This window comes from Ranitomeya variabilis, chromosome 8, assembly GCF_051348905.1.
Source record: "Ranitomeya variabilis isolate aRanVar5 chromosome 8, aRanVar5.hap1, whole genome shotgun sequence".
NCBI lineage: Eukaryota > Metazoa > Chordata > Amphibia > Anura > Dendrobatidae > Ranitomeya > Ranitomeya variabilis.
The window spans coordinates 203,505,466-203,529,773 of record NC_135239.1 but is presented as its reverse complement, the minus strand read 5'-3'; the positions used below and the strand labels follow the sequence as shown (position 1 = coordinate 203,529,773).

Here is a 24,308-nt window from a genome sequence, read left to right as displayed (position 1 = left end):
ATCACTGCAGATCATATTGTCCGATATCACTTTTCTATTACGGCCCCTACTCACCGTATCCGACCACAGTCCTAATGTCAATGTTGGTATTTTCTCCACGAGCAAATAAGGGGTTCCTGGCACAAAGCAAAAAATCCCACAAGTTGCAATTGCACGGTGTCTTTTTTTAAATGTGATTTTCTGTAATTGCTAGGAAAATCGCAACACAATTGCATCGTGTGAACGTGGCTTTATGCTGCGCGCTGGCACCGTAATCAACAAGGTTAAAACGGATCCAATGAGCTACAAAATCCATTAATTTCTAATGAGATGTGAGTTCGCTCTATGACCACTTGGGGGCAGTGTAGTAGTCCTAACTCTGCTCTGTGGGTGTGAAAAGTGACAACCATTCTCCTGAGCCAGATATGTGCTCAGAACAGTTGTCACTTCCCTTCCCCCGCTCCTTTTCAGCAGCTCATACATACATTACTTAGCAAGGGATCAGCCACCTCGCCTGTTGGGTCCATTTTACTTTTATTTCTAATGAAATCACAATTTTGTGAGCATCTTACCTTAGATATCTTTGTTGCTCCTCTGTTATACCTCCTGGAAATAGTCGATGAAGATGATCATCTGCTTTTGTCAGGAGAACGTGTCCCCTCCATTGTCCTAAAGGATCCCATACACATTAGATGAACGTCGTCATACATTTCCAGGATCAATAACAGAGGAACATCCAACCGCAAAAGCTGCATCCACAATCGGTACTTCACAGGGAATAAAATCATTTATTGAAACATGTCGGGAAGGCGAAAGTGAAGAAAACCAGTCGGCGAGAGTCGGCCGCTCCGTGTAGACGGATTTATTTTCTAAGAACAATAAAATTTTCCTTGCGAAATAAATACAAAACAGAAATACACGAGACGCAGGACATAAGTCATAAAAAAGAAACAACAAAGAAAAGAAATAGGACAAAAAGAATAAAGGAGAACATTTTCCAGGAGGCGGCGGTGCCCAAGTGTCGGGGTGGCGCCCGCGTGTCGGTTCATGATATCTGGATTACGATACTTCCCTTCCTAATTCTACTGTGTAAAACTGTCAAGATATAAAGTAAAAAAGGAAAAAAAAAAAAGAACCCTCATAATGAAACGGCGCAAAAAGTTTACAAATGAGAATCATTTCCATTCTCCTCCATGTACATCATTTACATAGTAACGTATATTCGTGTGCCCCCCCCCCCCAAAACTGAACCACATCACTGGGACTTGTGGGTCCTGACGCAGTTCACAATATGGCTCCGATAGTGCTAGGGGCAGGTGCCCTTTAAGGGAAGCGTGCACCCATGATGGCTGGACTGGTGGGGGCGCCGGGTGTCCGATCCCCTCCAAACTAATTCAAAGCATAACTCGGCTATAAGCCCTGGAACGCCCCTTTAACTTGAACCGTATAGTCACTCTTTGAAGCGTCTGCTTTAATAAATTCCCAATAATTCTGTAGCCATTTTTTTCCCCATTTAGAGTTTGGTCATCCCTCTGTTGTTCCTCTTGGAAACATATGAATTAATTGTGTTGTCCCTGCAAACTGGCACTGACTAAGGGAACTGGTAACACTAAGTTCCATCATTCATCAATTACAGGAGGAATAACAGAGGAATGAAGAAAAAAACAAAGCAGAATTTGTATTGGACAGGGAATACAAGGATTTAATAAAACAGACATGTCTCCGTTAAATACCCATAGTAAGGCCGATGCCACACGTCAGACATCCATGAGATATGGCCGCTCTAACGAGCATTCCCCGACTTCCAAATTCACTCTGTTTTTGTTTTCTTGTACAAATGGCCGATGGTAAAAAAAAAACCCCGAGGTGATTAAACTGGCCGCATCGTCATCCATCCACGAGACGGGAAGCAGAATTAATGCCTCGGTGAGAAGAAAGGAAGTCACAGTTCACATACAGCAGTCAGCCATTAAAAAGCCTCATCCATATGAGCAGGTCGGCAGCAGAAGGCTCGTGTTCAGATGGTCAGCCAGCGACCATGACGCCCATCCACTGAGGGTCCCACCAGAGGCAGAAGGGGCTTCAGCATTCTTCCTTGAGCCCCTCCATTATGTTCCTTGAATAAAAGGCGACAGATGTGAAGGAAACTTCTGTAATTACCATTATTTCTTCCTTTTTTTTTTTTGCTCATGGTAATAGCAGCAAAATAGAAAAACCGATAAGAACGTGGCCGCAGGGGGAAGAGCAGCGGCTAATCGGTCTCGCTGGTGTCGCTGCTCGGAGCCCCCTGAACCTTGTTGCGATGCTGCACGGCGCGGTCGTAGGCGATCTGCACAGACTTCCGAATGTTGGACTTCCTTCCTTCCAGCATCTTTTCCTTATCCAGCTCCCGATTCATCCCCAGAGGAACCAGCTTTGTTCTGGGAAGCCACTGCCTGAAGACAAAGAGCGAATGTGTCAGCACCAAGATGGCAGGACGGGAAATGATACCAGGGTGCCATGTGTAGGATGAAAACACAGAATAACCAGAATTTACTAGTGACATCCACATCAACTACAGGAAAAGTCACTTCTAGGGAGTCAAATCCTCAGAGCTGCACTCACTATTCTGCTGGTGCAGTCACTGTGTACATACATTACATTACTGATCCTGAGTTACATCCTGTATTATACTCCAGAGCTGCACTCACTATTCTGCTGGTGCAGTCACTGTGCACATACATTACTGATCCTGAGTTACATCCTGTATTATACTCCAGAGCTGCACTCACTATTCTGCTGGTGCAGTCACTGTGTGCATACATTACATTACTGATCCTGAGTTACATCCTGTATTATACCCCAGAGCTGCACTCACTATTCTGCTGGTGCAGTCACTGTGTGCATACATTACATTACTGATCCTGAGTTACATCCTGTATTATACCCCAGAGCAGCACTCACTATTCTGCTGGTGCAGTTAAAGTGTCATCACCCATCCTACACCTCTGCCCACCCCCACAGGTGGTTACTTACCATGTACGTTTATTATCAAAAAACAGTACGAGGTAGAGATGTTCTTGTGCTTCTTGCGTCATTTGCTCTCCCAGCTTGAGTACATCTACGGGGGGCACAGGAATTGGAACGCCGTGGTGAAACACTCCGTCTCGGGGCATCTTTGGATCGATAATCTAAAAGAAAGGAGAGATGCAATGAAGTTTGTGCCGCTCTTCGTGGTCATCAGTGACATTTACTTTTAGACACACAGATGATTCGTCTCTACCAAGTTTTATTTGGACCCATCGTGATCATGTGCAGATTACAATTAAATCCAAAACAGCTAAGAAGACAACATGGAAAAAAATAACAGGGGAGGAACTGATGTCTACCAGAGCCGGATAGGAGGGATATCCCCGACACTTGGCCCACACCAAGTCTAAGGCTTCTAGAGTGGAGTCTTCGTCTTCGGACAGCCACCCCGCCCCTCGTCCCTCCATTCCTTTGCGTACCACTATCAAACAACAGAAAAGGTCACAAGTCACAGGCCTGACATACAGTACGGCACAGATCCTAGCGTCTGATACAGCGACGTCGGCAGCCATATAACGTGGACAATACACCGTGTTCCAAATTATTATGCAAATTATATTTTTCTCGGACTTTCCTAAATGGTCGGTGCAAGTGACAGTCAGTCTAATAAAAGTCATCACCCGTTAGATTATACATCGAACTTTATTGAAGAAACCTCCCAATGATAACAGTATAATCTCCAAAATGAATAAAAACTCACAATGCACTGTTCAAAATTATTAGGCACAGTAGAATTTCTAAACATTTGATCTGTTTTAAAGAAGTGAAAATGCTCATTTGTGGAATTTGCAGTATTAGGAGGTCACATTCGCTGAACAAAAAAGCTATTTAACTCTAAAACATCCTAACAGGCCAAGTTACATGTTAACATAGGAACCTTCTTTGATATCACCTTCACAATTCTTGCATCCATTGAACTTGTGAGTTTATGGAGAGTTTCTGCTTGTATTTCTTTGCATGAAGTCAGAATAGCTTCCCAGAGCTGCTGTTTTGATGTAAACGGCCTCCCACCCTCATAGATCTTCTCATGATGATACTCCAAAGGTTCTCTATAGGGTTGAGGTCAGGGGAAGATGGTGGCCACACCATGAGTTTATCTCCTTTTATGCCCATAGCAGCCAATTACTCAGAGGTATTCATTGTCAGCATGAAGATGATTTTGCTCGTGAAGGCACATTTCTGCTTTTTATACCATGGAGGAAAGTTGTCAGTCAGAAACTCTATATACTTTGCAGAGGTCTTTTTCACATCTTCAGGAACCTTAAAGGGCCCCACCAGCTGTTTCTCCATGATTCAGGCCCAAAACATGACTCCTCCACCTCCTTGCTGATGTCGCAGCCTTGTTGGGACATGGTGTTCATCCACCAACCATCCACTACTCCATCCATCTGGACCATCCAGGGTTGCTCAACACTCATCAGTAAACAAGACTGTTTGGAAATTCTTCATGTAAGTCTGGGCCCACTGCAACCGTGTCTGCTTGTGAACACTGTTTAGGGGTGGCCGAATAGTAGGTTTATGCACCACAGCAAGCCTTTGAAGGATCCTACACCTTGAGGTTGGAGGGACTCCAGAGGCACCAGCAGCTTCAAATATCTGTTTGCAGCTTTGTAATGGTATTTTGGCAACTGCTCTCTTAATCCAATTAATTTGTCTGGTAGAAACCTTCCTCATTACGCCTTTATCTGCATGAACTCTGTCTGTGCTCTGTTTCAGTCACAAATCTCCTCACAGTATGATGATCACTCTTAAGTTTTCGTGAAATATCTAATGTTTTCATCCCTTGACCAAGGCATTGCACTATTTGATGCTTTTCAGCAGCAGAGAGATCGTTTTTTTCCCAATGTTACTTGAAAACTGTGGCCCGCTTAATAATGTGGAACATCATTTTTAAGTAGTCACATGTGTTAAAGATTGGTTTCAGCGATCTATTGAGCCCTGAGACACAATGCCATCCACGAGTTTATTTGCAAGACAAAATAATTAAATCTTTATGACACTTAAGTCCAATTTGCATAATAATTTGGAACACGGTGTATTCATGAGAACGTGAGCGCTCCGAGCTAAAATCGTAAAGAAAAGCATCGTCCTGATCAGACGCTGAATTCTCGTGAATAGCGACTCGGTCCATTTAATGGCTGCTTACATTTTGGTGTGAGGCAACTTTAAAATGTAATATGAGAAAAAGAAACTTAAAAGTTTAAAAAGTTTTAAAGAATGAAGAATTTTATTATTTCTTTCACTCTAACGAAAAGAGGAAATGTTCATCTATTAACGTAGAGATAAAAGCTGAGAAACTTTAATTATTGATCTGCACGGTGTAAATGCAGACCCCTCCAAAGCCAATATTAGAAACCGGCCATTTCTGAGCAAAACATGACGAATCAACTGTGCGTTTCCCCTTTCACTTTATCAGGCGACTTATACCCCAAGATGTGCATGTTAGAGACCAGACTGGGTGGGCCAAGTGCTTCTACGAAGCTCAAAATTTGGTATGTAAATACAATAAAATATCGGGCAGCGACTATACCCCTGGTCACTATAGGGCAACCTGTTCTTTCCCCGTATGTAATATTTGCGGTCGGTCACTTACAGCCATGTCCTACTCTGCTTCCTATGGAATACGATTCGTTTTCGGTGCCCGACGTGTCCTCGCTGCTATAGTCGTGGTAATTTTCTCTGGAGAACGATGACTTTCCCCGTCCTTGCTTAGAGGGAGTTGTGCTGGGAGAGAGAGAAAAATAAGAACAGTTAATACAACTGCTGAGTACAATTACCGTTCCGGCGGCCGCTTTCCATCATCTGTGGGGTATGAAGAAGACTACACACAGGTCTGTAACATAAGTTTGTGCAAAAGCTGCATATATAAAGTAGAGACTTTTTGCAAATCTTTTTTTTTTTATCCTGATTGAGGAGGCTGGATGGGTCAGGGGATTGATTAACAGGACCACCCGAAGTGAGGACATCCTGGTCAGTCAGTGGACTCAGCGCTGGGTCAGGATGTGATCAATTCTGGTCCTGGCAGAGTTCAGAGTTCACGAGGGATTTAAATGGCAAGTAACAGCGAGTTTATTTTATAACGGTTCTGTGTAACCCCTTTCATCAAACGTTTTGGCGTTTAACAGTTGCAAGTTATGCATTACCTGGTCCTGTCGGAGGCGGCGCTGCTGCTGCTGGTCGTGCTGGATTCAGAGTCTGAGCTGCTGCGGGGAAGATTACAGTCAGTGCGGTAGATTAAAAAACTTTTCTTCACCTGTTGGTTGCTGAAGCCATTTGTGGGTAAATCTTAAAAGTAAAAAAAATAATATAAAATAAAAAGAAAAGAAAGATGCATTGAAAGCAACAAAGCGAACTTCATATTATATATCCCCCCAAAACAACCTCTTCCCTTTAGCACCCTTTGTAGTAAGTGGTAACCCCCTCATGTAGTTTTCTCCTGTGTCCTATTTCAGCATTTTATTTCCTGGTCACATAGACAAAATGGAAGAGACCCCCATTCTGCAGGAGCTACAGCCCCTCCGACTACTCACCTAGAGACGCGTCGTCTGCAGACTTGTCGCTGTCGCTCTCACTGTCGGAGCTAGATGTAGGACGGGGACTCCGGACCCTTTTCCGCTGCCTCTGGGAACCCCCCATAATGGAGAGCTGAGGGGGTCCAATGGGACTGCTGATTTTCCTTGACGCCAGTTGGTTATCCCTGTTCTTGGGAGGCCTCCCTGGTCTCTTTGGAGGTCCCGCAGTTTTGGGATTCTTCTTTGAGAAAAGAACAGAGGTCCTTCTACCAACTTCATGTGCAGGAGTGGAAGAAGTGTTTGGGCCAAGTCCTGAGAGAAGGATAAAAAGAGACAGGTAGAGATAGCAAAGGAAAAGAGAGAGAGGCACGTTCAAAAGGTGGAGAAGAACGGAAAAAGGACGAGACAAATAGGAGGAGGAGAAGGAAGGAAAAGTGTTTATTTTCTCTGGACAATACAATAAGAACAGCCTAATAAAAGGAAAAATAAATAAAATAAAAATCTGGAAAGTCGTTCACCGATGAAGCACTGAGAGACAGAACTCTTCCTGCACACTAAACACAAAAACGCCAAAATCGAGAGTTTTTAGATAAACACGCTTTATTGAAAAAAAAAAATAAAAAATAAAAAGTTCCAAAAAAATACAGTGCTCAATACAATGATAAAAAAACGGTGCAAAAACAGCGAAACAAAGACGATGAAAAAACAACGAGCAGACATGACATGTTCATTATGCATGGAGACGATCCTGGGGAACGCCAACTCTGACTAATTTAAGTATGTATATATATATATAATGCAGCATCGGAGCCCATCTCTGGGACCCACAGTCCAGGAATAAAGGGGACGCCACACTGTGCGCCCTTTGAAGCTTTCAGTATATGGCAGCGCCCAGGTGTCAGGGAACTGCAGTGGATCCAATCAAGTGAATGCAGCACCCTGCGCAGTGGGGTCCGGGCGCCGCTGTGCAGGAAGAAACAGTCAAGGGGACGCAGCGCTAAACTGGAGTGGCTGCCTCTCCATTCTCAGGATCAGTTGGGCTCCCAGGTGTCGGACCCCCTACCAATAAAGTGATGGCCTATCCCAACAACATGCAATCACTTTACCAGATGGGACCCCAGCGCTCAGCACAACAGGGCCGTAACTGCAGTACCCAACACACAGACAAGTACAATTAAGTGCCGACAAATAGTCACTGCTGTAAACCAAAGGGCTCTTCCCATTTGAAAGAAAAAATAAAATAAAAAAATTAAGCAACTTTTTAATAAACTAGGCTTTTATTCTTTATCATCTCTGCTTGCTGCCAGTAAGTGGAAACATTTGTTTGTTTGCCTTTTTCACTGGCATACAAAGGATGGAAAACCGATCTGAACTAACTCATAATTTGCTACCATTTACCTGGACTACTTGATCCAGGTTGTGGATAGTTAAATGAAAAAATATTTATATTCACTGGCTGCAAGAATAAGAAAGTTGCAAAACTTTTTATCAGCGAAAGGCAAAATGTAAAATTCATATAAAACTGGAAGACATAATTTCACCCACGACTGAGTAAACTTTTTTTTTTTTCCCCTCCAGAGCTGCATGCACAACCTACAAATCAGCGGCTATGCCATAGGAAAGATATCGGTTCTGCCCAGGTCATGTGAGACTTGGGGCAGTAGGGAGCACTAGTCGTAGGTGAACAGTTTTACATCAGTAGTATTATCAGATGTGACCACCACAAACTTTAATACAAGAAAGAAAAAAAGTACACTCCTCATCTCCGGGAGAATATAAAATAAAAAATAAAAAAATGGGATTAATTCTATACATTCAATGAGCATCATATAAGGAGCCCAGAGTTCAGTGTATATACCCTTCACAGTAATTTACGGAAGAGATTTAGGTCTTCCTCTCCCTCAACAGGAAAAACTGGTATTTCTCCCCATTCACAGGAGCTTAATAATTTGCAGCTTAAAAAAAAAACTGGGACCCACAGTGCAGATCCTGAAGGTCCGAGCGTGAAAACCGGACACAGGAGTCACGCTCTGTGGGTAACCCCCCAATAAAAGCCGTTTTCTGCATTGTGCTGGCTGCAAGCATTGACAACCGTTGCAACGTCAAGGCGACACAGTGATGTTATGAAGAGATCTCGGACCCTGGTAAATAGTGCTGAAGCCCTCGAAAAGGCCTGACTAGTGTGAGAAGGTCACAGCATTTTACATTGCATGATCTACCCTATTCAACATATATAGCAGCATAAAAAGAAGGCGGCATAGCTATGTCAGCTAGCCTAGGAAAAAAAAAAAATCTGTAAAAACATAAAATAAAGTGCCGCAGCATAACACCACACACACACGATTGTAAACAGATGTGGAAACCATACAGAGCTGCAGAAGAGGCCCATGCTGCAATCAGAAAGCAGTGAACTAACACAGGTTAGTACCTTTCCCCGTCTCCTGACTGCTGCTCTCTTCTGCAGCACTGTCCGTCTGTCCATCCTTCTCGGAAGGGCCACGTAATGGCAAGTTGCCTCTCCCAGATGAGCTGTGGCGCTCCGTGGCTCCGTCCCTTCTGGACTCTTGCTGGTAAGCCATCTTGTGACGGATGGATGTAATCTCTTTTCGGATCGTTTTGGCCCGGCGCGCTCTTCCAATGCTCTGCTTGCCAGTATTGACCTCGTCCAGACGGGCCAGCTGGATTTTAAGCTGCTCTTCCAGAGAGAGAGGCTTGCGGTTGTCGGAGGGTGGCGTTCTTTCAATATCTAGTGAAGACGAAACATAAACCAAGTTATTGATGAGCCAAAAGCTATTCGAGCCCCCTTAAAAGAGAAAAAAAAAAAACCTTGCACAAACCCCAACCAAGGCTTTGCTCTTCATTTTTTTTTTCCTAAAATCCTGATACTATCCCCATTTTGGAGGCACAACTCACCGGCCTCTTTGCTGTGACGTGGAAGCTCATTTCCCATGCCGACCTGGGGCAAGTGCATTCCAGTCTCAAAGTCGATGCCGATCTTTTCTGCCTGGCGTCGAGCCTGTCTGATGACCGCCGCTCCCTGCTCCCGCAGCCGGATCGCAGACCGGTAAAAGCTGGTGTCTTTAGCGTTATACTTGATGCTGTTGTTGACGATGAGGTTGAAGTCGTCCTCGAACTGATCAAAGTTTTGGTAGCGGAGGGCTTCAAGGTTGTCTTTCATCGTCTGAAAATCCATGGGCTTTTTGATATGTTCAAGGTAGTCCGGGACCTTTGAAGAAGAAAAGAAAAAAAAAAGCCAAAGGCTAAAAGTAAAAGAGCTGCCAAGAGCACGATAACATTACACAACTTACTGCCGATTCCTGCATTACCGGGATGAATGACATAAATTGGATTATACCATTAGTTTGATATAAATACTCGGTTAGATTGTGCTGATGGCAGAGTATATACCCTGTTTTTTGGATTATAAGATGCACCTTTTTTTCCTTCAAAAATATGGAAGAAAATGGGAGGGGCGTCCTATAGTCCGGATGTACCTGCTCTGGCTGTGGTGGAGAGGTGGGGGAGCGGCAGCGGCGGAGCAGCAGGTTACAGGAGACAGTGGCTGCGGCTAGCTCCTGTGCCCGATGCTAAAGAGAAATTAATATTCACTGCATTCCACGCCCATGGGCATGGAGGGCAGTGAATATTCGTTCCCTTTAGTAGGGAACACATGTGAACCCCCGGCAACTGCAGGAAGCCGGCAGCTGAGGCTAACACTGTGCCCGCTATTAAAGAGCAATGAATATTCACTGCTCTCCACGCACATAGTCCCGGCGTGGAGAGCATTGAGTATTCTGGCAGCTGTCCTCGGCTTGTAAGCAGCACATGACATCACTGCCACGTGCTGCTTACAAGCATAAAGCAGCTGCTGGCACCGGAACAAGATGCTGCGAGGGAGTGCAGGACGGTAAGTATAATGGTTGTGGATTTTTTTTTATATTTTTCTGATGGGGGCCATGTATACCAGAATAGGGATGGGGGCCATGCATACCAGGACTGAGATGGGGGCTCTGCATACCAGGAAAGGGATGAGGGGGCTATAACTACCAGGCTCGGGATAAGGGGGCCATGCCTACGAGGCTCGGGATAAGAGGGACATGCCTACCAGGATAAGGATGAGGGGACATGCCTACCAGGATAGGGATGAGGGGGCCATGCATACCAGGATAGGGATGAGGGGGCCATGCATACCAGGATAGGGATGAGGGGGCGATGCATACCAGGATAAGGATGAGGGGGCAATGCATACCAGGATAGGGATGAGGGGGCCATGCATACCAGGATAGGGATGAGGGGGACATGCATACCAGGATAGGGATGAGGGGGCCATGCATACCAGGATAGGGATGAGGGGTCGATGCATACCAGGATAGGGATGAGGGGGCGATGCATACAAGGATAGGGATGAGGGGACCATAAATACGAGGATATGGGATATTAGTACAGAACTGACCACATTTTTTTTGCTTCGATATTTTTTCTAATTTCCTCCTCTACCTTCGATCAGTAAATGATTGCTTGCAGGATTTAACCCCCTATAAGCCGACTATAAATATAAAGACTCCACCTGAATCAACGAGCATTGCAGTATTTTTTCCTCTCAGGTCCCACTACACTGCAAATGTCCACACAGCCAATCAGCTGCAGTGGTGTCCCGCCTCAACCAGCAATTGGAGACATGAACATATTATTTGAGCACGCCGAAGACACTCTTCGCACCCGAGCATGCTCAGATAACACCTTATCCCAGCACGTTAGCTCATCGCTACTACAACAAAGTAAAATGTTGCAGGTAAATTCCAGAACGGTGCAAAATTTTTTTTAATGAAACTCAAAATAGTAAAAATTATTTTTGTCCCCAAATAAATGCATTTAAGCAAAAAGTGTCCCCAAAGGGTGGACGACCTCGTTTGTACAACTGAACGCATGCATTACATTCGCACATACATACAGGAGCCTTTAATATTTCTAAACACAATCCCCCGCACCCGGTACAGTCGGGTGCGTACAGACACAATGGTTAGGAGAGGCACACAAGATGTGGTGGGAGATCGGCTTCTTACTTCGTACAGTTCTGTTACCTCAGACAGAGGGACCGGCTTGGTAAATCTATTGCTGGCGTCTTTCTCCTGTAATACCTCTAGCGTCTTTCTCAGGAGAATAAGAAACGGCGTTAGCTGGACCTCGAGGGCCAACTGCTGCATCTTAATCTGTAATGGAGACAAGAAAAAGAAATTAAAAAGGCGAAGGCAAGGCGACACGGATCTTGCGATCGAGACGTCGGATCGTTACCGTTTCTCTCTTCATCTTCTCTCGCTTGCGTATTAATTCCACCAGAAGACGCGCCCGCTCCAGGTCGTGCCGGAGCCGCTGCCAAGATTTTAATTGTTCTTTCAGCACCCAGTTTTTATCCGTGGAGTCTTTCTGTTGAGAGATAAACGGAGTTAAAAAAAAAGAAAACTGCAAGCATGTCTATATTCCTAAACGGGGGATAGCACAAGCAGCAATTTCCTAACATACACCCCAAGAAAGACAAAAGTTTGTATCCCATTGTTATTGCTTGCAAGCAAGTTTTTTTTATTTTGGGGTTTAATGGAGCAAGGAAAAAAAAAAAAGTTGCAAATGTGGGTAAAGCCTTGATGGGGCCAAATGTATTTTTCTTGGTTGTCAATAAGAGCTACAAAATGGGTTTTACACCTCAGACAACCCGCTTCCTTAAACGCTATATTTCCTAAAAGTAAAATAAAACCACCACATCCTGTATAGGCGCCTTTTCAGAGATCTCAGTGCTGGGTCTCCTGAAGCGTACGTGTGTGATGTGGTTGTACCACGTGAATGCTGCAGTCAATCATGGTCGCTAATGGTCTGCAGCGCTCACACCTTGCCTGGACGTCCAATGGTTTTGCAAAGGAATTGAAAGCGCGGCAGCTCAATGCCAGCTGCATAAAAAGGTCACACAAGCCTCAGGGAAGGAGACCAGTATTTTGTTTCTTTACATATTTACATTAGTAATGGACAACTCCTTTAAGGTTAACTAGTCAAACAGATATTATATTTACGATTTCCTATATCCGCACAGAGATCCATCGCAGCCTCTCCTGGCTTGGGCGATAGTTTGAAGTCGTCCATTATAGATTAGGGATAACTCAGGATCTATAGAGGGAGTAGGCATCTACTTCAACACCCAGAGACCCCGCTAAATGGCACTGCAGAGTACGCGTCTCTTCTCTATACTTTCTCCATGGGAGAGAGCACAGAGACTGAATGGCGCAGAGATGCATCTACTCCACCTCTGCAGAGCCCCATTTTCGGGATTGTTGGGGGTCCCGATGGTTGAACGCTCATCTGTCAGTAACTTCTCCCTATCTTATCAAATATCCAATCTCTATTGGTTTCCTGCTTCATTCTCCTCCTTCACCGCACTTTGATTTTCTACAAGGGTCTTCAGGAAACGCCTCACGAGGTGAAAGGAAATGAAAGGTTGTGCAACTCTCTACTCACCACTTACAAGATCTCTGCTTGCTGTCAGGGAATAAAAATATCGTTTACACGGAGAGACTGACTGACACCCTGTCCTGACGTCAGCTTCCTATTTTCTTTGGCTTCTCAGCCATTGTATACAAAACAAGAATAATCTCATTCACTGGATGCAGTGCGCACAAACGGAGGACGGAATACGGTATTGATAGGACTTGCCAGACAGTCGTGATACATGATCAATAGACATTTTTGGCAGAAGTCGGCAACCATGGTCTCTCCAGCTGTGGAAAAACTACAACTCCCAGCATTCCTGGCTGTCAGGGCCGCCGATCCCTGACCTGTACTGTACATAAAGCACATATGTGAGGGGTCAGTGCAGCCATCACTGCGGTGCAGCCACCTTATAATCACCTTTAATGTCTGGTCCCCCTTCTCGTCGTTTGCTTTAGCCACTGCCCCTGGGTGAACAGAGAGATCGTCTGGCTTCGGTATTTTCCACTTCATCTCCTATTGGGAGAGTAAACGCTTTTATTATCTGCTCTTGGTCGGTTGGTCGGTCCATGAAAACTACCCCGTTTCACTCTACCTATGGGTGGGATGTACAGTCCTGGTAATATGCAGACACTATAATGGATGCACGGCGCCCGTCGCCTTTATCTGCCCCGACAACCATAACACGCTTTCGTGTTCTCATTTCTAGGCTCTATCCCCATCCTAATGTTTATAGCATAACTGTCTCCTTCCGGAAATCTCATAGAATTTAATGGACGAGCTGCATGGCCACATGTAAGCAGATATACCCCCAGGAGCGTGGTCAGCGGAGAGGTGAGCACAATGCCAGGACCACTGAATGGAGAGAGCTGTGCATTTGTGGCCACCTCTCCGCTGACGTTTATTCACATACCCGGTTGATATGCCATAATTGGGAACATCCCTTTAAAATCTATGACAACAGTGGCTGCCATAACCCCGAATCCTCCAGAGAGGCAGCCATTAGAGTTTATTATATGCATAGGCCAGAATACTTGGGATGAGCCTTTCCCCCTAAAATAAAAAAATCCCAGTAAATAAACATTTTTTAGTAGCCATCTATTTGACTGGCGTTATATCTGCCCCTGGGGTTCTCACTCAGTTTTTCCAGGTGTGGAGCTGTGATACCAGTAGTTCCCTTGGGTCCCCTGACTGGCTACGAGAGTCATCATTGGATCGAAACAAAATGCCAGCGTATATTTTATTCCGCTATATATTTTTCAGAAATTGAATAACTACTTTTACTTTTTCAGAAAACTAGGAAATCCAAGTGACACTCAGCTTTCCTGGGAACAGATATAGCTAGATCTAATACACAACAATCCAACAGAAGAGGACGACTCCATGACTTATACTTACTGGTGATTTTATTGGCAAGTTAAAAAAAAAATATATATATAAAAATGGAATTAAAATTGCCCCTGCAGGTGCTAGAACATGAGCAGGAAAATAAAAGGGAGAATTTGCAACTTAAAACTTGAAAATGACAAAAAACATAAAAAAACAAAACAGACATTGGTCACTGCGAGCCCGGGCACCGGCTGCCTACCAGACACTGCTGCAGAAGGACAACGTGGGCGTTAAGACACAATTACAATCAGTCGCTCTACACGTCCCTTGCAGGATCCCGCTTTTCTGATTCCGGTCAACTGCTGCAAATTGTAATAAAAACCCCACACTGCTTTCTGACCTGTTCACAGTTCCTTTGTGACTGTAAGTGCGTCTGTAAGCGGCGTAACAAGGGCACACCGTTGCGGGATTGTCGCTTTAATGTCCAGTAGCTGTGCAGCCTCTGCATGAACTGGCTCTTCCTCTGGATGGTCAGGCAATTCGTGATCTTACTGAGTCTGTAGGGGAAAAACATGCGGAGATGTTAGAGATCGAGCAGGAACCAAAGATCCATCAGTAGGCGGGTGAAGAACTACAAGAACCAGACACATTGACACAAACCCACGGTACAATCTCAGAGCCGTTCTACAGATGTGGTCTCTATTGGACGCAGAAAACAGACGGCCCTTGGTTCTTCTGAACCGATTCTGTGTGACCGGATCCCATGGCGGCTGCATATACCCTGTTCACACCACAACTCTGTAAACTTTTTAGCCACCGTTCTCGAGCAATGAGCTCTGCTCCTATTGAAGCAAATAAGAGCAGAGCCTTGTGAAATGATCTCTGGTGGTGCCGGACCCCCACATCCGATGTACAGTGTACGGAGCCCTGCCAGACGATCAGTGGTGGTCCCGGACCCCCACGGTCCGATGTATAGTGTATGGAGACCAGCCAACTGATATGTGGTGGTACCAGGCCCCCATGGTCCGATATTGATAGACTCTGTTTAGCTATTTAATTAGTCCCGGACAGGCCGTGTTCCAATCCATCCACTCAGGCCCTCCATGAACTCGTCGGGGACATTGTACAAGGAGGCAGCCATTATATACGGGCGGACAAACCACATGTTGTGACAGCCGTTTGGCTCCAAGCAAAATCGCTCCTTACTAGGTCGCTCAGCCAGTTTGCAGGGAGATATATTTCACCGTAGAGACACTGCACTTTATCAGATATAATAAAATATAACTTTTAGTAGTCAATTAAGAAGAAAATACATATGTGAACAATACATAAATAGAACCACCACCATAAAATGCTGAAGTAACAACAGCAAAAACTATACACACCTGGGGGACAGCGCCTCGGCCTATTCCATCACTGTCGTATCTTTGCCATGCCCTGGAGGTCGGCACCCATCAGCGCAAATGGCCTGTCGGGCACCCCCGCTCAATGATGGCTGACCCTTCTGGCCCTATTCGGCCCTGATGGGTCAAACTGCTAGATGATATCACAAGAACACTCCAAAATAATAAAGTGCAAAGTGCATCCATATACATGAATTAATTCTATATACTTTATAAATGCTGGAACAAAGAGAAAATACAGAAACAATGAGGTCTTCATTTAGGCAGAATGTTAGAAGGTTTTTTTTATCATATCAATATTACCATAACACTCAACGCTTTCCCTCTTCTTTAAAAGGTTCATCAGGAGTGATACAGAAATGTGCACATTATCGGAAGGATACGGACCTTGTGCGCTCAGGACCTTATTACACCAGCCATACAAATCACATGGTTTTGCGATAAATAATGTCAACTAGCAGATAAGTAATTTAGTATTACCATTTCTGCATTACTCCTGATGAACCTGTTAAAGAAAGTGGAAATACGTCGAGTGTTATAGCAATTTAGTGTTATGCTAAAAAAAAAAAGCTTCTAACATTAATTACTCTTGAAAAAAATACCTTAATTTGTGTTGGATGTGAATGATTTGTCAGTGCCAGTTTGCTTTGTCCTGGCCAGACAGATTCTGGCTGAATGAACACGTCATTGCTTCTGTATTTTCTTTTTGTTCCAGCATTTATAAAGTATATAGAATTAATTGATCTATATGGATGCACTTGGCACTTTATCTATTCTTTTGCAGAGTTTGACCATTGTGGTCTTGGTCACGCCCATCAGGGCCGAATAGGGCCAGAAGGGTCAGCCATCGCTGAGCGGGGTGTCTGATGGCACCATTTGCTATGTTGTAGGGTGCCAACCCCAGCGGCAAGGCAGGTATACGACAATGATGGAATAGGGTGAGGAACTGCCCTCCAGGTGTTTATAGTTTTTGCCGTTGTTCGGCAGGGCTGTGGAGTCAGTAAGCCAAACCTCCGACTCCACCAAAATGGGCTCCGACTCCACAGCATTTTATGGGGGTGGTGCTATTTATGTATTGTTCACATATGTGCTTTCTTTTTAATTCACTATTAAAAGTTATATTGTATTATATCAGATAAAGTACAGAGTCTCTACGGTGAAATATGTGTCTAAAATAACACTTGTACTACTGAATCCCTAAAAACTGAATTTTTTTTTTGCAGGGAGATGCACATGTAAAGGCATGAAGCTGTTCTTTCTAAAAGAATCATTTATTTATTTTTATTATCATAAAAGAAAAAAAAAATATTAATGAAGGCTTTATAAATAAATGATGCAGGTGGCAAAGAGGACCCTCCGCAGAGCGAGAAATGTCACTGCACAATCCATGAATAATGAAAAACTGTTTTCCGGAAGTATAGAGAAAAGACGCCTGGCAGTAAATAGTTAAATGACATTTTCAGTAATGGTCGTCATGACGAATTACTACAGTGAGCCATTACTGTAGTAAAGCTGCATTTCTGGAGTTAGATTGCTATGGAAACAGACCAGTTATTTGGAGTAAATTAAACAGGAGGGGAAAAAAAAACGAAAGGGAAAAAAAAAACACAGAAAAAAAAAAAGGACGTAAAAGAGAGACGTAAAAGAGAGACGTAAAAGAGAGACGTAAAAGAGAGACGTAAAAGAGAGACGTAAAAGAGAGACGTAAAAGAGAGACGTAAAAGAGAGACGTAAAAGAGAGACGTAAAAGAGAGACGTAAAAGAGAGACGTAAAAGAGAGACGTAAAAGAGAGACGTAAAAGAGAGACGTAAAAGAGAGACGTAAAAGAGAGACGTAAAAGAGAGACGTAAAAGAGAGACGTAAAAGAGAGACGTAAAAGAGAGACGTAAAAGAGAGACGTAAAAAACAAAAAAAATAAGGAAAGAGAAAAAAAGAAGGAAAGAGGGAAAAAAAACATAACGGTGTTCCCCCATCATAGTACATGACGGTTGGTGGGACCCTGCACAGCGGGTGTCGGGGAACGCTGCTGTGCAGGAGAAAAGCCAAACGGACATGGATTACAGAAATTACACCTGACTGGCAAACGCCAAGTTTAGCTTGTAATAACGCATTTACCTGTGTGGGGGAATGCAAGGAACAGAGACAACCGGGGCCGCAGCTCTTTTTTCAGCAAGGATTTTCCGGGCTTTTTTCATTTTAATCCTTGATTTGGCTTTTGCCTTTTTCACTTTTTCCGAACTCCAAACTTTCCCCTCTTCTTCTTCCTCATCGTCTTCCTCCTCCCCTTCACTATGGGAGAGAGCAGGAAGCTTACAGACGGAGCCAGGGGGTGTGTGGATATCGCAGTAGGCCGTTTTGCGTACGCTGAAGGATGTGCCGTTGGCCCCTGTTTCCCGCACAGGTTCCATCTTCATGTAGAGTCCAGCCTGCTGCGCACACGTAACATGAAAGGCCGTGTAACAGTTCGCCTTGTGGCACTGTATACAGGCTCCCGAGCCGCGCTGTTTGCAGATATAGCACGTTAGCTTCCAGCGGGCCGGTGGGATATGTTCAATGCTGTCTATTGGTTCAAGGAAGACCGTGTTTGCAAAACAAACCTCAGGGATCCAGAGGGCGCAGACCACATGGGCCCAGCGGCTGTCATCTGTCTGCTTAAATGCACCTCCCTTGTTGGGGCACAGTGCACAATCCACGGCTCTGGATGGCGACTGGAGACACCTCCTGCAAAGCCATTGTCCCTCCGGGATGTAAGGCACCCCATAGCACTCCTGGTGCACCGCCAAGTTACACATGTCACAAAATAATATCACATTGCTGTTCTGACATTCCCCATCATTGCAGATGCAGCACACGGCGTCCTCGTCTATTAACGCGTTTGGGTCTCCTTTGTTATGGCTCTCAAAATAAGACTCCTTTTCCAGTCGGTCCATTAGGTACTCAAAGATCTCCTGTGGGATGAAGTTGACTCCTTCGGCCTTTCGCCGTTCGTTCATGATATCGAGCCAGATGTAATCTTCTTCGTCCATGTCGTACTCCACTTCCTCATCCAGCTCCTCTGCAGACTTCTCGATGTACCTTAAAAAGGAAATAACAAAAATAAATTGCTAAAAATCAAAAGATCAGGTGTTCGCCAACCCGGAAAAAAACTACAGCAAAATATAAATGCATTAAAAGACTTACAATATAGTTATTGCATATTAAAATACATTTTAATATTAGTAGGATGCAACGAGGATCTTAAAATATTTAGAGGAGCCAATGAACCTGCAAGTGTAAAATCTGTACACAAAAGTTGAGAAATGATCCAAAAAAAATGGCAGCGCAAGCAAAACTAGTGCAGTTATGGAAATGCTTGCATCAATTCCTTCAACTTCCATAGACTAGAGTAAGAAACCACTAAACACATGGAGCCACCAGTCCATTCAGCCTCTGCACAGATGTAGCAGTCACCTCACATGGTGGATCAAGGGTTGAGAAAATCCTATGGAAATGCCACAGATGTCATTGGTGGGAAAACCCTCTTTAAAGAGTAGTAGCCATCAATGACCCTTATTGTCTATCTAAAGGAGCGGTCATAACTTGTGGATCAGTGAGGGCCCCCCAACTCCTACCGATCCCAAGAACAGGGCTCTAATGCCCCTTTAAAATGAGGCGGTGGACGTGCATGATCCATTCTGCTCCATTCATCCTCTATGGACCTGCTGAACATCGTCGAGTACAGTGCAGGACCATAGAGAAGAAATGGAGTAGTGACGAGAATGTACAGTAATATCTTAGCGAAACAATGTTTAGAAACTAATGAAGAAACCAAGACATCAACTTAAAGTCTTGGGAATAATGAAGGTTTTGCTGCAGCTTACCTGTAATAAGAGGAAGGACGAGCAGGAGCATCTGGCGTCTCCTGTTCCAGTTCCCGGTAGACGACCTCAGGAAGTTTTGGGGTGGTACCTGTAGACGAGCTGTGGTGATGATTGAAGTCCTTTCTTTTGTCCTTATTCTTATGCTTTCCAGATTTCGGAGTTGCTGTTGGAGTCTCGTTGTTTTCCTTATTGCTTCCATTCTCTGGCGCCTCCTCTGGAACATCATCATCTTCTGAAACCACATCCAGATTGTCCATGATACTTATCCGATGCACCCGTCCATGGAGCTCCACTTCAACCAGCCGCTGGGCCTGCGCGTACGTCATCACCTCTCGGTTGGGTGACTGGGACAGTTCGGAGTGAGTAGGCGACTGCTTGTTGGCAGAGCGAGGCTGCCGGCCCTTCTTTTTGGATCTTCTGATGGGGGTCTGCTGTTGGAGTGGTGGGTTGTCATGGTCGTAATGGTACAGGTGGTACTCAATCCCACTGTAGCTTTTATAGATCCTTCTGCAGGTTTCCACTGGACATTCATAAGGAGGCTTAGTGGCCCTCAAGTTGTGGCAAAATGTCTTGACATCGAAGTCCACACCCATTATGTTACATCTGCAATGAAAAATAGAACAAGATAAAGACATTAATGTCTGAAAGGCGAGGGTCTCAGAGGCGAAGGGGTCACCCGGTGAGGCAGCTGCAGAAACAAGCAAGAAAATGCGCTCTGCCATCTGCACAACGTCCATAGACGTTACTGAGGAATACAAGCACAGATAACCCTAACTTTTGCATTGCTCCCCTGGAGGCGGCAGCTGTCTTAATAAGTGACCCCCAGTTTTCATTTAGGTGGGACCAGTAAATAGCAGAGTTAATGTTGGCTGAGCAAAGTCTCTCAACAGACAACACCTGCATGAGCGAGCAGATAGCGGTGTAAGGGCTCCTACTTTCTATGTGTGCACACTCATGCTGGAGGACTTTTTCCCTTGCAGCCTTTTGCTTGATCGGTGGGGATCTCAGGACATGGACGCCCACTGATCTAACCTAGGCACCCTGTGTCTTATCTGGGACATGTGTGGCATTATAGGCAGAATATGCCATAATATCCAAGAGATGCAAATCCTGAAGACATCTCGACAATGGAGCCCAGATACACGTTCATGTGAACGGAGGGACGGTGCATCTCTCCTTTCATTTTATAAGGACGCTACTAAATTTGCCAAACAAGGACACTTGGTAGTTTTCGGAGCTCCCAAAATAAGGATTAGGGAGCAATCAGACGGTCATATTGCTCATCCAAGGATCGCATCACAATCCTCGGCTCTCCTGACCTCAGCGGTCATGCTCAGGTCAGGAAAGCAGACAGTCCGAGGATGACTGTGATGCAATCTTTGCGCGAGTAATATGGCCGTCTGCACCTTTAGAGACAGCAACATGTGCAGGTACCGCTCTATATCACAGACAGATGAGGGTCCTAGTGATGGAGCCCACTCCTATTAAGACATTTATGTAGACCACTGTCACGATCAGATAGCAAATGCAAATTCAATACTTGGTAGCATCTCCAGACCCCTTTAATCGGTCATGAAATATTGGAGCAATAGGTCACAAAGGACCAAAAGGGCGTGTTCACAGGTTGCGCCCCCCCCCGTTTGTTGGGGGCAAAAAAAGCAGCATTTGACAGTACCAGCCAAGTGAATGTGATTTCGGAAATCTCACGTTGTTTAGTTTTTCCTTGCAGATTTGAAGCAGTTGTCGTCTGATGATGGAAAAAAAAGTTCTTCAGGGTTTTAAAATTTAAATTAGTGCTTAAAAGCTCAGTAGGAAATAAGAGCTTGTAAGCACTGTGCATGGTGTGCTGTCCGCCAGCAGTGGCCGGTTTCCAAGGAAACGAACTGTAAACAAAAGTGTTACTATCTAAAAAAGAGCTAAAAATGTGAATAATTGGTAAACTGCTTGCATCAAATATCCATTTATGAGAACAACCCTTTAATGTCGGGATCCACTGTGGTCTATGTCAGTGCAGAGGGTCATCCTTCAACCATGGGGTCCCTCATCCCATCTGCATGGTCATAGGTGTTACCCCCAACAAACAATTACCTCACATCAGGACAAAATATATATATATATCTATCTATATATATATATCTGCAATACAACTCATTGCAACACCCACACTAAAGACTGTCCTTTAGTCACCTACCCCAGGTCCAGCGCTAGTACCCATCTGTCACCTTGCTGCAGCAAATCACTGAGTTCAGCCCTTGTAGATGGCACAAGATACTGAGCTCAGTAACTGACAACAGCGATGACGTGACGCCAAGTAATGGAGACCGGGAGCAGCAACGGAACCTGGTAAGGGCTGTCCCACACGTCCAGATAATTCCGGTACCGGAATAAATCGGTACCGGAGTTATCCGTGTCCGTGTGCCTGGGAACTCACGGAGGCCATACGTGCGGCACACGTGTGCCGCCCGTATGGTGAGTGGGTACCACACGGAGCGTGTGGTACCCACTCTGCATGGTGCTGAAGCTGCGATTCATATCTTCCCTGCAGCAACGTTTGCTGTAGAGAAAATATGAAGAATAGTGTTTAAAATAAAGATCCATGTGTCCGCCGCCCCCCCCACCCCCTGTGCGCCCCCCCGCTGGTCAGAAAATACTTACCCGCTCCCTCGCTGCTTCCTGGTCTGGCCGCGGCTTCTCCTGCATGCGGTCACGTGGGCCCGATCATTTACAGTCATGAATATGTGGCTCCACCTCCCATAGGGGCGGAGCCGACTATTCATGATCTTTATTTTTAACACTATTCTTCATATTTTCTCTACAGCAAACGCTGCTACAGGGAAGATATGAATACCGGCTTCAGCACCATGTGGGGGGGACAGCGCTTACTGTAGCGCTGTCTCCTGCACGCACACGGACCCCAGACGGAGAATGTCCGTGTGAGGTCCGTGTTTTACGCGGACCCATTGACTCTATTGGGTCCGTGTAAAACGTGCGCTCCCACGAACACTGACATGTCTCCGTGTTTGGCACACGGAGACACGGTCCGCAAAAAATCAATGACATCTGAACAGATGCATTGATTTTTATGTGTCTACCTGTGTCAGTGTCTCCGGTACGTGAGGAAACTGTCACCTCACGTACCGGAGCCACTGACGTGTGAAACCGGCCTAAGGGTGAGGAAAGCATTATTATTTTTTATGTGGGGGAGGTAAAAGCTTTGTGAAAGTGGATGACTCCTTTCTCTTTCAGTCCTGCGGCAATGACATCACGTCCACTAGTCACGTAACCACTGCAGCCAATCGCAGACCCCCCCAGAGAGGGAGGTCACCCGGTCATGTGACCACTACATCCAATCACAGACCCCCGAAGAGGGAAGTCATCCGTTCACATGACCACTGCATCCAATCACAGACCCCCGAAGAGGGAAGTCATCCGTACACATGACCACTGCATCCAATCACAGACCCCCGGAGAGGGAAGCCACTGGTTCACGAGACCACTACATCCAATCACAGACCCCCGGAGAGGGAAGCCACTGGTTCACGAGACCACTACATCCAATCACAGACCCCCGGAGAGGGAAGTCACCCCTTCACGTGACCACTGCATCCAATCACAGACCCCTGTAGAGGGAAGTCACCCCTTCACGTGACCACTGCATCCAATCACAGACCCCCAGAGAGGGAAGTCACCGGTTCACATGACCACTGCATCCAATCACAGACCCCCGGAGAGGGAAGTCACCAGTTCACGTGACCGCTGCATCCAATCACAGACCCCCGGAGAGGGAAGTCACCGGTTCACGAGACCACTACATCCAATCACAGACCCCCGGAGAGGGAAGTCACCGGTTCACATGACCAATGCATCCAATCACAGACCCCCGAAGAGGGAAGTCACCCGTTCACATGACCGCTGCATCCAATCACAGACCCCTGTAGAGAGGTCACATGTCAATATCTAAACATCACCGGTAAGGTCAGTGATTGGCTGCAGCGGTCACACGACTGATGGACGTTATGTGATTTGATTTCATAACATTTTACTACAATCCCTTTAATTAAAGGTAAAATCTCTACACGGCCGTGAGGGGAAGGGCTGCAGACACTTACCCGGCTGTGTGTCATCTCCAGTCACTGCAGAAGGCTACACCGGGGCTGCCGGGAGGCTCCGGTGCCAGGAACGGACGACTAGGCCCCGAGTCTGGGCTCTCGGTTGCGGGGTGTGGCCGCTCCGGCGGATAGACTCCTCAGGCACCACCAGGTCTATCCGGGGCCGCCTACACGATGTCCTGGGCAGTCAGGGGCCGGTACCGAGCCCGGGACGCTCCTTCCGAGCCGCGGGAAACAATGGAGTCTCCTCAGGGAGCAGCGGCCCTGCCCGTGTAAACTCAGCCCCTCACAGCGCCACTCGCGGCAGATTCGTCTCCTCCCCCTGTATTATGAAGTGACCACGAAAAAAATCAGTATCTGTTAGAAAACATCGATTCTCCTCCCGGAATTTTTCACCAAGGAATTTTGATTATTTTTTTCAGAAAGAATATTATTTTACGTGACGAATCTGCCGTCGTTAATGACCACGTGATGCCGCCTCCTGGCGTGGAAAGGGGGTGACACTAGGGACGGCGGAGGGACGACGGGAGAGCGGAGAAAAAATGGCGGTACAGTCGGGATCAGTCGTTATTTCT

At 45.6% G+C, this 24,308-nt stretch overlaps 1 protein-coding gene across 7 annotated transcripts; it reads right to left on the bottom strand.

Annotated features, from left to right (window-relative positions):
• Positions 1 to 825: 825 nt before the first annotated feature.
• On the bottom strand, positions 826 to 24,035 carry BRPF1 (bromodomain and PHD finger containing 1). 7 transcript variants are annotated; one of them, XR_013218391.1, is made up of 15 exons: positions 23,734 to 24,035; positions 19,625 to 20,227; positions 17,880 to 18,839; positions 14,761 to 14,917; positions 13,452 to 13,547; positions 11,853 to 11,984; positions 11,624 to 11,770; positions 9,474 to 9,786; positions 8,989 to 9,306; positions 6,579 to 6,872; positions 6,192 to 6,251; positions 5,642 to 5,772; positions 3,348 to 3,469; positions 2,995 to 3,149; positions 826 to 2,414 (listed from the first exon to the last, which is right to left on the bottom strand). XR_013218391.1 is itself a non-coding variant. In XM_077276309.1 (15 exons), the coding sequence occupies exons 2-15, from the start codon at positions 20,215 to 20,217 to the stop codon at positions 2,231 to 2,233; spliced, it is 3,744 nt and encodes a 1,247-aa protein (XP_077132424.1). In that variant the 5' UTR covers positions 20,218 to 20,227; positions 23,734 to 24,035; the 3' UTR covers positions 826 to 2,230. The 7 variants fall into 7 exon arrangements, 5 of the variants coding, with proteins under 5 accessions (XP_077132424.1, XP_077132425.1, XP_077132426.1 ...); XR_013218392.1 differs by having other exon boundaries at positions 6,192 to 6,248; XM_077276309.1 differs by having other exon boundaries at positions 6,192 to 6,333.
• Between the last annotated feature and the right edge of the window lie 273 nt (positions 24,036 to 24,308).

Bases quoted from the DNA above. Each gene is read 5' to 3' on its own strand.
- BRPF1 (XM_077276309.1), bottom strand. From the start codon at position 20,217: ATGGGTGTGGACTTCGATGTCAAGACATTTTGCCACAACTTGAGGGCC. The intron at 9,307-9,473 runs GTGAGTTGTGCC...CGTCTTCACTAG, and splicing joins ACGTCACAGCAAAGAGGCCG to ATATTGAAAGAACGCCACCC. The intron at 3,150-3,347 runs GTAGACATCAGT...CCTTTCTTTTAG, and splicing joins ATCCCTCCTATCCGGCTCTG to ATTATCGATCCAAAGATGCC.